This window comes from Nycticebus coucang, chromosome 1, assembly GCF_027406575.1.
Source record: "Nycticebus coucang isolate mNycCou1 chromosome 1, mNycCou1.pri, whole genome shotgun sequence".
Classification (NCBI taxonomy): Eukaryota; Metazoa; Chordata; class Mammalia; order Primates; family Lorisidae; genus Nycticebus; species Nycticebus coucang.
In genome coordinates, this window is record NC_069780.1 from 96,869,327 (window position 1) to 96,886,132 (window position 16,806).

The window sequence follows — 16,806 nt, forward strand, 5'->3', positions numbered from 1 at the left end:
GAAACGCCTAGACTTATTTTATATACATTTTTGGGAAGCCAACCCCTGCCACCTAATCCTGAAATATAGTTTATCCAAATGGAAGGATTTCATATTTATCCCTGATTATGTTTAATTCAGCCTGTCAAAATTGCCTTTCTCCTTATTACTTATTCTTCTCTTGTGTGTATTTTTTGTAAAGCAGTAAGCACCTTATTTCACCTTATTTTTTCCCCAAAATAAAAATGTTGAAGACACACAGCCAGAAAAAGTACTCCCCGAAATTAGTTTCCATTCACCTATGATTCTACCTATCACTTTTACATTTAGAACCTATTTTCATTAGATCCAAAAGAATAGTATAGTAAACTGTCCACTGTTCAAGAAAAATACCAAGAGTTTCCCATTTCTAATAAACTTAAAATTTTCATCAAAGGTAGCATTTTTTCCCATTTGGTCCATTATTTTCCTGTTTGGATTTTTTTAAATGAGTCAAATTACCTAAAGATGTATATGAGGTGATTTAAGATACATTTTTATCCTGAATAAACTTTGTCAACAATGTATTATTTAATTTAATTTTTAAGATTAAAAAACCCAAATTAGAGAAAATGTCTACCTTAAGTTAAAATTCCACATAGCAAGTGGGATTTCACCATTGCAGGGCTGAAACATATACAAACACAAGTTTATAATCATAATGATAGTAACAAATTTGTACACCTCTAATCTATAGTAATGCTATTTCAGGGGTTCAGGAAGAGGGTGTATAGAAGAAAAATGTGGCTATTTCTTTGATAGTCAATTAACAATAAGCAGGATTATTTAACTGTAGTAATCACAAAAAAAACCCATTGCCATGAAAATAATTTTAAATAAACATACTTATTAACTTAAAATTCTTAGGTTTTCAGAAAAAAATAGTAATAGCTATTGGTCTGGACTTAGAAAATCTGAATAATGCTTTCCATTTGGACTTGTGCAGTAATTGAGCAGAAGGAATTCTTGTCCTAAGCAATCATTACTTGTCTATTAGCCTGAGAAGAGTAACTATATGGTAATGTTAATAGCTTTTATTTTATTCATCAGCTTAACCACACTGTCTCCTGAGATTTTATTCTTTTCCCTAATCCTGCCCCATATGATTCGGCACTTAATTAAGCATCGTGCTGTAGTGTTTTGAAGGGAATGATGCTGATCATTTCAAATGACATATTAAGATTCCTTAAAGGAGGAGGCCTATTGTTTGCTAAGAGCTGGAACAGACACGTGACTGTTGGGCATCAGCTCGCTACTATTTAATCTGGGGGCAGTCATTTATCTTATCTTCAAATGTCTAACCTTTAAAACAAGGTGACTATTCTAAAGTCCCTTTCAGGAGTAAGAATTGAAGAAATAAAATACACATAGATAACCCTCTATTCCTACCAGGGCATTGAATGTTTGCTTCCACTTAAATTTGAAGTATGAAACATGCAATGCTAGATTAGAGGTGATTTGTGTGTGTGTGTATCAATACATATATAAAAATTAAAATGAAAGATTTTAAAATTAAAAGTAGCAAGAAACTTAGTAAAGTACAAACTTATTGAAAAGTGATTCCTTAAGAAGATCAAAGATTTTTGTCCTCAAAATAGAAATGTATGCGTCTGGCTCGGCACCCGTAGCTCAGTGGGTAGGGCACCTGCCACATACACTGAGGCAGGCGGGTTCAAATGCGGGCCTGGGTCTGCTAAACAATGACAACTACAACAAAAAAATAGCCAAGTGCTGTGGTGGGCACCTGTAGTGTCAGCTACTTAGGAGGCTGAGGCAAGAGAATCACTTAAGCCCAAGAGTTTGAGGTTGCTGTGAGGCACTCTACCGAGAGTGATATAGTGAGACTGTCTCAAAAACAAGGAGAAATGTATGCTTCTTGGTGCAGTGGTGAGAAGGGGAGATAGTTTGAATTAGTGAACTGAGCAGGAATGGGCTACAGTTTGTCCCACAATTCATTATGTGACATTTTATAGACATTACTTTTCCCCCAGCCATCACTTCCAGCTAGAAGCTGACAAAGATAACGGGAAAGATGTTTTTTTTAAGGCTAATCATGATCACAACCTGTTAGGGTCACTTTCTTGGAGACTCAGCAGCAGTGAGGACAGGGAGGCCAGGAGGCAAGCGTCTGATCAACTGTTTCCCGGGGTTTGTCTTTGCTTGTTTACTACAATGTGTGGGGAGACATTCTCAAAGAAGGATCTGTTTAAGGAAGAAAGATCTGCCTGGAAAGCAGAATCCTTTTTCCATTCCAACATGTTGCTAACTTGGGGGTGGGAGACTTGGGGGATGGGAGAATGCATACAACTCAACTCAAGAAACCACGAGGCCTACTTCAATCTAAAGCAGTACAATAATGTTCTGCGTATTTTCAGGGAAGTCTAGATTATCTTCTTAAACTCAATCAAAGGTAAAGATCTTCTTTAAAATAATTAAAATATTGGTGGATGGGAATAATGCCAGTTTGCCAGATTGGGGATGGTTTGCTCTTGGTGGGCATAGGAGATAAAAAGAAAAAAAAGCCTTTGGTATCTGGCTTATTTTCAGTAGGAAACCTTTTGGTTTTTTCTTTCCATGACATAAGCCAATGGAATTCTCCTTGTACCATCCCATCAAGCTGAATGGATGACTTTCAACTTGAACGTTGGAATAGAGGGGTATCCAGATGTATTTTATTTTTTTATATTCTAACTTCTGAAAGGGACTTTAGATCAGTCACCTTGTTTTAAAGGTCAGACATTTGAGGATAAGGGTGCAGTTGTTAAATGTTCAGCTGTATCCTGTAATTATACGTAAAGATAGCAATGTAAAAATAAAGAACGCCATGAAAGCAAGATGCTGGAACAATGTTAAGTCACATGACCATTGAAAGGGAAATGAGTGATTTGCTGTCTTTTAGGCTAATCAGAAAGACAGAATTCCTTACCAGGTGATCAAATTCTAACCAGTAGAGTCTATAGGGAAAATCTGTAAATATTTTGAAGAGCTTGCATTGTAAAGTCACAAAAAGAAAAATGTTAGTTTCCTTAAAAGACACATAGTGCTCTTTTTTCAGGGAATTTGTCCAGGTGTCAGGAAGCTGAAAAGAACACTTTGTATATTCTCATAAAAATAATCAGCGTCCTCATATTCTTTTGTTTCTTTACTGTGCGTGGTAATGATTTCTCTCAGTTCTTGGAAGCGGGGTTGAATGTGTTCTGACCTCACCATACATGAATAAATGGTGTGGATAATTTGGCTTCTGGGTACTAAGGACCATTTTCAGGCACCATTAGCTCAGGAATGTGGGGAGGGATTCAGCGTTTATGAGAATGGACAATCGCGCCCTTCCTACTGACAGTGATGAGGTTCGTGCCACCTGCACAGGGGCACAGGAGTCTCTGACTTGGCACCACGTACAGGCAGCCAATTTAGAGAAACTAGTCAGAAAAGCCGTTGAGGTGGATTCTTCCATTTCCAAACTCAGGGACTGCAAAGGACAAAATAAACTACGTGGAGTTTTCCTACAAATGTCTCAAAGCAGTACGTTGACGTGTTAGAAATCTAGATAAGTAAAGATAAATGCCAACCTGAATTAGGTCATTTGACTGCCATCGAAAGGTCAAAGCAATTGGCATTGACAAGTATTTCTAATCTTACCGCAATCAGAAAGAGAAAGACAGAAAGGGGCATTGATACTTGATCATTTAGGAAATTTATCGAGAAAGGGTGGTGATACACACGATCCTATTTCAAAGTAAATGATTTGGGTTAAAATCTGATGCCTAACTTTAACATGCATCATATTTTTATTCTTGTGTTTAAAATGTATCTTTTTAAAAATTACGTCTTGCAATGTTTTCCCACCACTTAGACTATCTATGTGTCCTTTCTCCTGAATAATATATGAACTGTGAATAGATTAATTTCAAAATAACTGCAGCAATTTTTATTTTATTATTATTATTTGGTTGTAGTTGTTGTCATTGTTGTTCGGCAGGCCTGGGCTGGATTCAAACCTGCCAGGTCTGGTGTATGTGGCTGGCACCTTAGCCGCTTGAGCTACAGGCGCTGAGCCAACTGTGGCAATTTAAGCACTTAAATTTACTCAATGGAAAATCTTTTGGGCAACTCCTCACATTCACTGAGCTACAATTTAGTCCTGTGGTTTCATAGATGATCTTGGTGCTTAAATTCAGATCTACACAAATGAATGACTTACAACAGCATTCTTAGCCAAAGCTGGGAGAAGGATTTTGCCTCTGCTCCTTTTTAGAATGGGACACTTGATAATCAAAAGAATTCAAGACAAATTATAAACCTGTGGGCAAAAAGGCATGTTGGCACGTGCACATTCAAGCTTCCTAGGCTCCTCATTCAAAAGTTAAATTACCCAATCTCTTTTCCCATGTATGTTGAGAACAAAGTCTGCTCTGATCTATAAAAAAAATGAAGTATCTGATAATCAAAAGAACTCCAAGCAGAATTAAAAGACTCAAAGTCATATTATTGAACACTCACACACAATCAACATCATTTATTGCCATGTTGGCAACGAAGGCGAGTCTGACCCATATGTAAAACAAACCCATTACTATCACTAATTAAGACTCATGTAAAATTGCTTTTTATCTAAAACTCTGACAGGAACTGAACTTAATAAATACAGCCCCACCACCCCTCCCGAAAGTCATTTTGACACCTTCATGTACAGAGACTGCTTTGCTCTGTAGCCTGTCTGCTAAGGTTCCAGGTAGTCTGAATTTTATGGTTGGTTTTCATAGCCATGGCCCCAGTTCAAGTACTTTAAGTATGTAAGAGAATACTTGAAATACTGTCTTCTTCCACTAGCATCTAAACACTACAGGAATGTGATGCCTTGTAGAATAATCTGTGCTGGTTATGTAAGTACCATCAAGGACACTTTTTCAGAACAGAACGAAAGAGATTAGATTTTGCTTTGGTTTAAATTGTTTAAAGAGAGTTCTCAGGTGTGGATTTGTGAGTAACTTTATAGCACAAATACTGGAAACAGAATCATGCATTTTTATGAGTCACCAAGAAACCTTCCAGTTTCAGGTTCTTCTCCAGGGTTCTGTCACTGGGCCTCTTCTCTGAACAACTTAGAAGTATCTTGCCTGCTTGTATCTGGGCACCGTGAGTCTGGGGATATAGGACTCCAGGCACCTCTGGCTGGTGGGATCTGCCTATCATCACCCCTGAGAGGATACAGGGAGTCAGCGAGAGACTTCTGGACCCCAAGAGGAGGACTAAAACAGTGGAAAACCGGCAAGTGGTCGTGTGTGTTCAATCCGTCTAAATCCGCCCGCAACTTCCACAGGCACAAGAACTTAAAGAGCAAGAGGAAGTGAAAGGAAAATTAGGGCAAGGAAACAGATAAAAGAAATCACCCATGAGGAAGAATCAGCAGAAAACTCCAGGCAACATGAAGAACCAGTCCAGAACAACCCCGCCAAGGGACCATGAGGTAGCTACTGCAGAGGATTCCACCTATACAGAAATGTTAGGAATGACAGAAAGGGAATTTAGAATACACATGTTGCAAACAATGAAAGAAATGATGGAAACAATGAAGGAAACTGCTAATAAAGTGGAAAATAACAAAAAGGAAATCCAAAAACAGAATCAAATCAGAGATGAACGATATGAAGAATATAAAAAGGATATAGCAGAGGTGAAGGAACTGAAACAGTCAATTAGGGAACTTAAAGATGCAATGGAAAGTATCAGCAACAGGTTAGACCATGCAGAAGAAAGAATTTCAGAGGTAGAAGACAAAGTTTTTGAGATAACTCAGATAGTAAAAGAGGCAGAAAAGAAGAGAGAGAAAGCAGAACGTTCACTGTCAGAATTATGGGACTTTATGAAGCATTCCAACATACGAGTTATAGGAATTCCAGAAGGGGAAGAAGAATGCCCCAGAGGAATGGAAGCCATACTAGAGAATATTATAAAAGAAAATTTCCCAAATATCACCAAAAATTCTTACACAATGCTTTCAGAGGGCTATCGGACCCCAGGTCGCCTCAACTCTAACCGAGCTTCTCCAAGACACGTTGTGATGAACCTGTCCAAAGTCAAGACAAAAGAAAAGATCCTGCAAGCTGCCAGGAGTAAGAGCCAGTTGACCTACAGGGGCAAATCCATCAGAGTGACCACAGACTTCTCTAATGAAACTTTCCAAGCAAGAAGACAATGGTCATCTACCTTTAATCTACTTAAACAGAACAATTTCCAGCCCAGAATTCTGTACCCTGCTAAGCTAAGCTTCAAAATTGATGGAGAAATCAAATCATTTATGGATATACAAACATTGAGGAAATTCGCCACAACAAGACCAGCTCTACAGGAAATACTTCAACCTGTTCTGCACACTGACCACCACAATGGATCAGCAGCAAAGTAAGAACTCAGAAATTAAAGGACAGAACCAAACCTCCACACTGATGCAAAAGATAAAACTAAGCAATGGACTCTCACAAAATAAGACGAATAGAATACTACCACACTTATCAATTATCTCCATAAATGTTAATGGCTTGAATTCCCCACTGAAGAGACATAGATTGGTTGACTGGATTAAAAAACACAAGCCATCCATCTCCTGTCTGCAAGAAACACACCTGGCTTCAAAAGACAAATTAAAGCTCCGAGTCAAGGGTTGGAAGACAATTTTTCAGGCAACTGGAATTCAGAAGAAAAGAGGAGTTGCAATCTTATTTTCAGATACATGTGGATTTAAAGCAACTAAAGTCAAAAAAGACAAAGATGGTCACTTTATATTGGTCAAGGGAAAAATACATCAAGAAGACATTTCAATTCTAAATATCTATGCACCGAATTTAAATGCTCCCAGATTCTTGAAACAGACCTTACTCAGTCTGAGCAATATGATATCTGATAATACCATAATAACAGGGGACCTTAACACTCCTCTTACAGAGCTGGACAGATCCTCTAAACAGAAATTAAACAAGGATATAAGAGACTTAAATGAGACCCTAGAACAATTGTGCTTGATAGACGCATATAGAACACTCCATCCCAAAGATAAAGAATATACATTCTTCTCATCACCGCATGGAACATTCTCCAAAATTGATCATATCCTGGGACACAAAACAAATATCAACAGAATCAAAAGAATTGAAATTTTACCTTGTATCTTCTCAGACCATAAGGCACTAAAGGTGGAACTCAACTCTAACAAAAATGCTCGACACCACCCAAAGGCATGGAAACTAAACAATCTTCTGTTGAATAACAGATGGGTGAAGGAAGAAATAAAACAGGAAATCACTAACTTCCTTGAGCATAACAACAATGAAGACACAAGCTACCAAAACCTGTGGGATACTGCAAAAGCAGTTTTGAGAGGAAAATTCATCGCTTTAGGTGCCTACATTCGAAAAACAGAAAGAGAGCACATCAACAATCTCACAAGAGATCTTATGGAATTGGAAAAAGAAGAACAATCTAAGCCTAAACTCAGTAGAAGAAAAGAAATATCCAAAATCAAATCAGAGATCAATGAAATTGAAAACAAAAGAATCATTCAGAAAATTAATGAAACAAGGAGTTGGTTTTTTGAAAAAATAAATAATAGATAAACCATTGGCCAGACTAACGAGGAATAGAAAAGTAAAATCTCTAGTAACCTCAATCAGAAATGATAAAGGGGAAATAACAACTGATCCCACAGAGATACAAGAGATCATCTCTGAATACTACCAGAAACTCTGTGCCCAGAAATTTGACAATGTGAAAGAAATGGATCAATATTTGGAGTCACACCCTCTCCCTAGACTCAGCCAGGAAGAAATAGAGCTCCTGAACAGACCAATTTCAAGCACTGAGATCAAAGAAACAATAAAAAATCTTCCAACCAAAAAATGCCCTGGTCCAGATGGCTTCACTCCAGAATTCTATCAAACCTTCAAGGAAGAGCTTATTCCTGTACTGCAGAAATTATTCCAAAAAATTGAGGAAGAAGGAATCTTCCCCAACACATTCTATGAAGCAAACATCACCCTGATACCAAAACCAGGAAAAGACCCAAACAAAAAGGAGAATTTCAGACCAATCTCACTCATGAACATAGACTCAAAAATTCTCAACAAAATCCTAGCCAATAGATTACAGCTTATCATCAAAAAAGTCATTCATCATGATCAAGTAGGCTTCATCCCAGGGATGCAAGGCTGGTTTAACATACACAAGTCTATAAACGTTATCCACCATATTAACAGAGGCAAAAATAAAGATCACATGATCCTCTCAATAGATGCAGAAAAAGCATTTGATAAAATCCAGTATCCTTTTCTAATTAGAACACTGAAGAGTATAGGCATAGGTGGCACATTTCTAAAACTGATTGAAGCTATCTATGACAAACCCACAGCCAATATTTTATTGAATGGAGTAAAACTGAAAGCTTTTCCTCTTAGAACTGGAACCAGACAAGGTTGTCCTCTGTCACCTTTACTATTCAACGTAGTGCTGGAAGTTCTAGCCATTACAATTAGGCAAGACAAGGAAATAAAGGGAATCCAAATGGGAGCAGAGGAGGTCAAACTCTCCCTCTTTGCTGACGACATGATCTTATACTTAGAGAACCCCAAAGACTCAACCACAAGACTCCTAGAAGTCATCAAAAAATACAGTAATGTTTCAGGATATAAAATCAATGTCCACAAGTCAGTAGCCTTTGTGTACGCCAATAACAGTCAAGATGAGAAGCTAATTAAGGACACAACTCCCTTCACCATAGTCACAAAGAAAATGAAATACCTAGGAATATACCTAACGAAGGAGGTGAAGGACCTCTATAAAGAAAACTATGAAATCCTCAGAAAGGAAATAGCAGAGGATATTAACAAATGGAAGAACATACCATGCTCATGGATGGGAAGAATCAACATTGTTAAAATGTCTATACTTCCCAAAGCAATCTACCTATTCAATGCCATTCCTGTCAAAATACCAACATCGTACTTTCAAGATTTGGAAAAAATGATTCTGCGTTTTGTATGGAACCGGAAATAACCCCGTATAGCTAAGGCAGTTCTCTGTAACAAAAATAAAGCTGGGGGAATCAGCATACCAGATTTTAGTCTGTACTACAAAGCCATAGTGCTCAAGACAGCATGGTACTGGCACAAAAACAGAGACATAGACACTTGGAATCAAATTGAAAACCAAGAAATGAAACTAACATCTTACAACCACCTAATCTTTGATAAACCAAACAAGAACAGACCTTGGGGGAAAGACTCCCTATTCAATAAATGGTGTTGGGAGAACTGGATATCTACATGTAAAAGACTGAAACTGGACCCACACCTTTCCCCACTCACAAAAATTGATTCAAGATGGATAAAGGACTTAAATTTAAGGCATGAAACAATAAAAATCCTCAAGGAAAGCATAGGAAAAACACTGGAAGATATTGGCATGGGGAAAGACTTCATGAAGAAGACTGCCATGGCAATTGCAACAACAACAAAAATAAACAAATGGGACTTCATTAAACTGAAAAGCTTCTGTACAGCTAAGGAGACAATAACCAAAGCAAAGAGACAACCTACACAATGGGAAAGGATATTTGCATATTTTCAATCAGACAAAAGCTTGATAACTAGGATCTATAGAGAACTCAAATTAATCCACATGAAAAAAGCCAACAATCCCTTATATCAATGGGCAAGAGACATGAATAGAACTTTCTCTAAAGACGACAGACGAATGGCTAACAAACACATGAAAAAATGTTCATCATCTCTATATATTAGAGAAATGCAAATCAAAACAACCCTGAGATATCATCTAACCCCAGTGAGAATGGCCCACATTACAAAATCTCAAAACTGCAGATGCTGGCGTGGATGTGGGGAGAAGGGAACACTTTTACACTGCTGGTGGGACTGCAAACTAGTACAACCTTTCTGGAAGGAAGTATGGAGAAACCTCAAAGCACTCAACCTAGACCTCCCATTTGATCCTGCAATCCCATTACTGGGCATCTACCCAGAAGGAAAGAAATCCTTTTATCATAAGGACACTTGTACTAGACTGTTTATTGCAGCTCAATTTACAATCGCCAAAATGTGGAAACAGCCTAAATGCCCACCAACCCAGGAATGGATTAACAAGCTGTGGTATATGTATACCATGGAATACTATTCAGCCATTAAAAAAAATGGAGACTTTACATCCTTCGTATTAACCTGGATGGACATGGAAGACATTATTCTTAGTAAAGCATCACAAGAATGGAGAAGCATGAATCCTATGTACTCAATTTTGATATGAGGACAATTAATGACAATTCTGGTTATGGGGGGGGAAACAGAAAGAGGGAAGGAGGGAGGTGGGCGGGTCCTTGGTGTGTGTCACACTTTATGGGGGCAAGACATGATTGCAAGAGGGACTTTACCTAACAATTGCAATCAGTGTAACCTGGCTTATTGTACCCTCAATGAATCCCCAACAATAAAAAAAAAAAAAAAAAAAAAGAAATGTCTTGCCTGATTAGGAAGTTAGTCATTACACATTTTGACATCTAAAACAATGGGACGTCAAAAAACCCTCACAAATTACATTTGTAAGCAACAGGATACATCACCTTAAAGACGAAAGCTCGAAGCGGGGTGGTGCCCTGCTTTGTTCTCATTAATCCCAGTTTCCTTTTGAGTGTCAGGTGCATTTGGGTTCCAACAAATGTGGATAATTAGTTGTCTAACTTGGTATAAAAACATCATCATTCTGTACGAGCAGGTTTTGTGTTCTGAGAGTTACCTTCCTTCTGTGTGTGATGTTTTCTTTATCAATTGGTATTATTCAGCCCAAATCCTGTCTTTATCAGTCAGTATTAAAACTGAAAGCAGTTTTACACACAGCAGTTGCCTAGTTGCAGAGGCAGTGATGAAGTTGAATTCGGGAAATGTCCTCACAGTCCTCGTTTTCTGGCGATTGTTTATCCTTTCTTGTTTTAGACCAAGCCTCAGCCTGGGTCACAGACATCTCCTGAGGCTTTTCTTTTCCATTTATTTTGTCCATTTAAGGTTAACAGATTAGGAGTTTTGCTACTGTGGAATTAAAATAAATATGTTTGCAGGAGCTCTCCTGCCCTGACCACTGCCTTCTTTCCCGGCTTCACTGGTATCCCTTCAAGACAGGTGGCAAGTTGAGTTTTCAGAAATGTGCTGTATTTTTCTGTGTCATTCTGGTTAAAAAAAGAAAAAATCAACAGAAAAACAGAAATGAGTCTATTGTATACACTGAAAAATAAAAGATAAAATTCGTCATGATAAAATCTCCCTTCCAGGTCAGTTAGCCTGTGCAGTGCGATTGTGGAAACTCAGGCAGAGGATGGCGGTGCTCCTGCCCTGCCTCCTCCTCGGCATGAGTTGTCCTGGGGCAGATGGGCAGGACTAGGAGAGGGCACACAGACAGGCTAGACAAAACTGAACTCTACATAGGCGGGCGCCTGTAGTCCCAGCTACTTGGGAGGCTGAGGCAAGAGAATCTCTTAAGCCCAAGAGTTAGAGATTGCTGTGATCTGTGACGCCACAGCACTCTACTGAGGGCCAAATAGTGAGACTGTGTCTCAAAAAAGCAACAAAAAAACCTGAGCTCTGCATAGTGAGGTCATCATCTATATTGTCTCCAGGTTATAGCTGTAAAAACTGCATTGGTGTGATACTTACCGGGCAGGTGGTTTTCCCAGGGCATGGCTCATCGTCACACTCCGGATGTGCTGACCCCTGCGATTTCCCCAAATGCAGGAAACTCGACTGCATAATTTGTGGGAGTAGGAGACTGCATTCACGCTATCCCCTTAAAAAGTAAAGTGGTTGGTATTTAAAAAAAAAAAATACATGGGGATGAATGTCAATACTATGATTTTACCCATTCCATAAGTTCATTGATTCAGTATTATTGAGTCCCAACACATTAGTCATTCAATCTAGGGGAAACAGAGGTAACATCCCTCTCTTCTTGGTTCATAATTACATTTCATGTCATCTAAGTGCAGTTTTTTCATGCTATTTTATTTCATCATTTTCTCCTCACTGGGAGAGAAGATAAGTATCACCTTATTTAGCTGATATTTACGTTTTGATTTTTTTTTTTTTTTGAACCAGAAGTCTCACTTTGTGACCCTAGTTAGAGTGTTGAGGCATCATCATGGTTCACAGCAACCTCCAACTCTCAGTTGGTCTCAAGTGATCCTCCCGCCTCAGTCTCCTGAATAGCTGGGGCTACAGGTGCCCACCACCACACCTGGATAGTTTTTCTATTTTTAGTAGAGATGGAGTCTCACTCTTGATCAGGCTGGTCTTGAACTCCTGAGCTCAAGCAGTCCACCTGCCTCGGATTCCCAGAGTGCTGGGATTACCAGCGTGAGCCACTGCACTCAGCTTTACATTTTGATCGTATTTATTAGAATTTCACAGGAAAGCCAGGCTGAACTTTGGTGGCTATATATATGTATATAAAATAGATGACAAATTGAGCAGGAAAAAAATGGTCAGAAAGGAGAAGAGGGTGAGAACTCCAATAAACAAGACAGGAAAGCCAGGAAGCAATTTCTGTTGCACTTTCTAGAGACTGAAAAGAAAAACGTTTATTAAAAGTTTTTACTGACAGGCAATCATGTCAATGACTTTATTTCAACCCTAACCCCACTCATTCATAAGGTACAAATAAAAATTTTTTAAATTTGGGCGGCGCCTGTGGCTCAGTCGGTAAGGCGCCGGCCCCATACACCGAGGGTGGCGGGTTCGAGCGCGCCCCGGCCAAACTGCAACCAAAAAATAGCCGGGCGTTGTGGCGGGTGCCTGTAGTCCCAGTTGCTCAGGAGGCTGAGGCAAGAGAATCGCTTAAGCCCAGGAGTTGGAGGTTGCTGTGAGCTGTGTGAGGCCACCGCACTCTACAGAGGGCCATAAAGTGAGACTCTGTCTCTACAAAAAAAAAAAAAAAGATTTTTTTAAATTTTCAGATGTTAGGTGCTAATGTGCGTGGAGAGAATGAGTGTGTTGTTCTGGAGACATTCACATGGACATCTAACTAGGCCCAGTCGGGAGCTCAGGCAGCGTCGTGGCCAGGGCCAAACATCTTCCAGGGAGCTCTTTGTCTTAGGTTTACTTTCTTATCAGCAGGCCCTTCCTTGTGGGTGTTAGGACATGGATGAATAAGATATGAGCTAAGAGAATATGCCAGGGAAAAAACCAAGACATCTCATATGTCATAAAATAATACACACTATTAAAAATTGTTCTGAGACAAGTACCATTCTGCCAAACATTTCTAATGAATTAATCTCGATTGCTACACTCCAAATGCTTTTTCACTGGGGAAAGCACCATGATCATACTAAAACAGAAATGGGTTTTGTGGTAACAATTTATTTCTTGTGTCTTAGCATAAAAACAGAGGTGAATCTTACCTTTCTTGACTGTGTCCTCAAAGTATGTACTAAAGTCATCACATACTCCCTGGTCATAAATTGGTCCCCACGTGTAAGGAAATGGTTTTAAAGTACCAAGGTAACTTTAAAATTCTGGAAGAGGAAACAACAACAGATGATCCTTCCAGGTTTAGAGAACTAAAGCTGTTCACATAAATGTTTGTAAAAGAAATAAAATTTTTATTTATTTATTTATTTTCTTATTGTTAAATCATAGCTGTGTACATTAGTGCAATCAAGGGGTACAATGTGCTGGTTTCATATACAATCTGAAATATTCAAATCAAACTGTTCAATATAGCCTTCATGGCATTTTCTTAGTTATTGTATGTAGTAAGTTGTATTCTGCATTTAGTAAGTTTCGCCTGTACCCGTTCTAAGATGCACTGTAGGTGTGCCCCCACCCATTACCCTCCCTCCACTCTAACCTCCCCCCTCCCTTCCCCTCCCTTGGCCCTTTCCTCATAGTCTTGTGCTATAGTTGGGTTATAGCTTTCATGTGAAAGCTATAATTTAGCTTCATAGTAGGGCTGAGTACATTGGATACTTTTTCTTCCATTCCTGAAATACTTTGCTAAGAAGAATATGTTCCAGCTCCATCCATGTAAGCATGAAAGAGGTAAAGTCTCCATCTTTCTTTAAGGCTGCATAATATTCCATGGTATACATGTACCACAATTTGCTAGTCCATTCGTGGGTTGATGGGCACTTGGGCTTCTTCCATGACTTAGCAATTATGAATTGGGCTGCAATAAACATTCTGGTACAGATGTCTTTGTTATGTTGTGATTTTTGGTCTTCTGGGTATAAACCAAGTAAAGGAATTATAGGATCGAATGGAAGGTCTATTTTTAGGTCTCTAAGTATTCTGCAAACATCCTTCCAGAAGGAAACATATTAGTGTGCATTCCCACCAGCAGTGTAGAAGTGTGCCCTTTTCTCCATATCCATGCCAACATCTCTGGTTTTGGGATTTTGTTATGTGGGCTACTCTTACTGGGGTTAGGTGATATCTCGAAGTAGTTTTGATTTGCATTAAAGAAATAAAATTTTTAAAAATGAAAACTCTTCTCCATTAGCATCCATATATAATAACCATTAAATAAAAACATAAATTTGTGGTCATGAGACCAAAGCAGAGTTTAACTTAAATAGAATTATAAATTATGCCCACCTTAATAAACACTGATTTCAATGGACTAAGGATAATGTGATATTAACTTACAGGTACACCGAAACAAAAACAAAAATTCCCTTTAATGATATTTTATTCCACATGGCTAGTGAACAAATTATGCATCATTTTTTTTTCTACAGGAAAACTGAAGACTTTAAAAACAAACCCTCCAAGGTCAAAATGAATACAGGTATGCTGTCTCTGTTAGTATTAAACTCTTTAAATTTCACCATTAGCCTTTCTGTCTGAAAATCGTCTTGTCCCCAAATCATCAGTTTAGCACTTTGTCAGTCCTAAATGTGGTAGTGAGTGTCTTGCTAGGTATGTTGTCTAGATTCATGACTTTATTATTTTTTTTATTTGTGCTCCAATCTTATAGTCATCAAAAGTAGACTTTTTTCTTTTCTGTTAACCTTCTCTTATTCTCTTTTCCTCCAATCTTATTTTGGACTGAATTCCTATAAGCTCTAAGAAGAAGCAGTGTGCTTCTTGAATGTGAACATTTGGAATTCTTCACTTAAAATAGGCTAAGTTCAAAGGCAAGTGGCTCTGCCGGAAAATATTTGAACTTCCTCATTCTACCAACTCTTCATGTCGACAAAAGTCAGCAGCTAGAATGCCAAAACTTCATATGTGAACAGTTTAATTAATCTACAGTCACAATAAAGCCACAGGTATTGTATTGCCAAATGTGACAACAATATCTCCATGTAACTTCACAACATCCATGTCTCTGAACTTGGCATTGTACACATTTTAATTATAAAACGGTTTGTGATACGAACTATGGACGTATTAATTTTTTTTCCATAGTAGAAATATTTAGATTTATAAGTTTACATCCCCCGCCCTGAAATATACATCATTAAGTAATTCAGGAAAACAACTTATGAAGTAAAATTTTGTAACTTGTGTTTGAATGATACCATTTCCTATTTATGAGTATCACCCTGTGGCACAGAAGAAAGGACGGCCCAAGTTCTCTCACGTCAAGCTGGTGGGCTTTTTGCTATCTCTTCTCATCCCCAAGTACCTACAAGGAGGATCAGCATCTGCTGATGAGAACCAATACCTACTCCCTGGGTCACATGTGAAGTTTTGTACCATCTTCCTATGACCTAACCCCTTAGCAGAAATTTGTTTTAACTGTGCTTGGAGAGAAGAAGGCTTTGTCGCCAGGTCCCAAGGATGCAGTCACCTTGCAGATAGGTGGCGCAACGGGAAGACGAGGATGTCAGAGATAGTCAAAGTACATTAAGGAAGCCTCAGAAATCAAGAGAACCGATAACTCTGCAAATGAACCACGCACGTAGGCATTTTGATGTTTGAGGATGTCAGGATTAGATGTGAGAAATGCAATAAGAAATATTATTAGGCAAAGGAGATTGAACCAAGCAGACAGAACATAGGATCCTTGGCTGGGCTGGATAAGGCATGTCCTGGACTCCAGTCACTCCCCAGAACATCCACGTGGGGCATTTACTGTTCTGGGGCAGCTCTTTGCAGACTTAATTTGAGCACAGCTTCCCAGTACCCCCCTTTTGTTAAGTGTTGCTTGTCCGATTTACTACAATTCTATATAAATATATTGTATTCACATGCAACATATTCAGTAATAGGTCATCCTAGTCATATAATTCCATTCCTAACAGCAAAGTAGGAACAGAGGGATTTGGAGATTCATTTAGGTCTCTAAGGTACTAGAGCCAAGTTACTCCTTAGCAGCATGAATATAATGCTCTAAAGCATCCTCTCATTTACAAAGACTGAGCATGACTCTGACAATGCTAATTTGCATAGAGTTATTTTGCTTATGTAGGTGAATTTACATTTGTGTGTAATACATGTAAAATATGACATTCAAACTTACAAAAATTGATTAGAAGTAACTGAAACTTTTTTTAAAATTCCAAAGTAATACTATAATGTTGTTATAAAAATATACCACTTTTGAAAATAAGATTGCAACAGCCAAAGCAAAGAGACAACCTACACAATGGGAAAGGATATTTGCATATTTTGAATCAGACAAAAGCTTGATAACTAGGATCTATAGAGAACTCAAATTAATCCACATGAAAAAAACTAACAATCCCATATATCAATGGGCAAGAGACATGAATAGAACCTTCTCTAAAGA

General features: G+C 38.4%; 1 protein-coding gene and 1 pseudogene across 7 annotated transcripts in view; both read left to right on the forward strand.

Moving 5' to 3' along the window:
- The window catches only part of SORBS2 (sorbin and SH3 domain containing 2), a 231,929-nt gene that overhangs the window by 108,014 nt on the left and 107,109 nt on the right, over positions 1–16,806 (forward strand). For all 7 annotated transcript variants that reach the window (XM_053584201.1, XM_053584209.1, XM_053584217.1 and 4 more), the window contains one exon: positions 14,807–14,856. In XM_053584201.1, the coding sequence (XP_053440176.1) occupies positions 14,847–14,856 (10 nt within the window). In that variant the 5' untranslated portion in view covers positions 14,807–14,846. The remainder of the gene's footprint in view (positions 1–14,806; positions 14,857–16,806) is intronic.
- LOC128591661 (uncharacterized) lies at positions 11,719–11,859 on the forward strand (annotated as a pseudogene).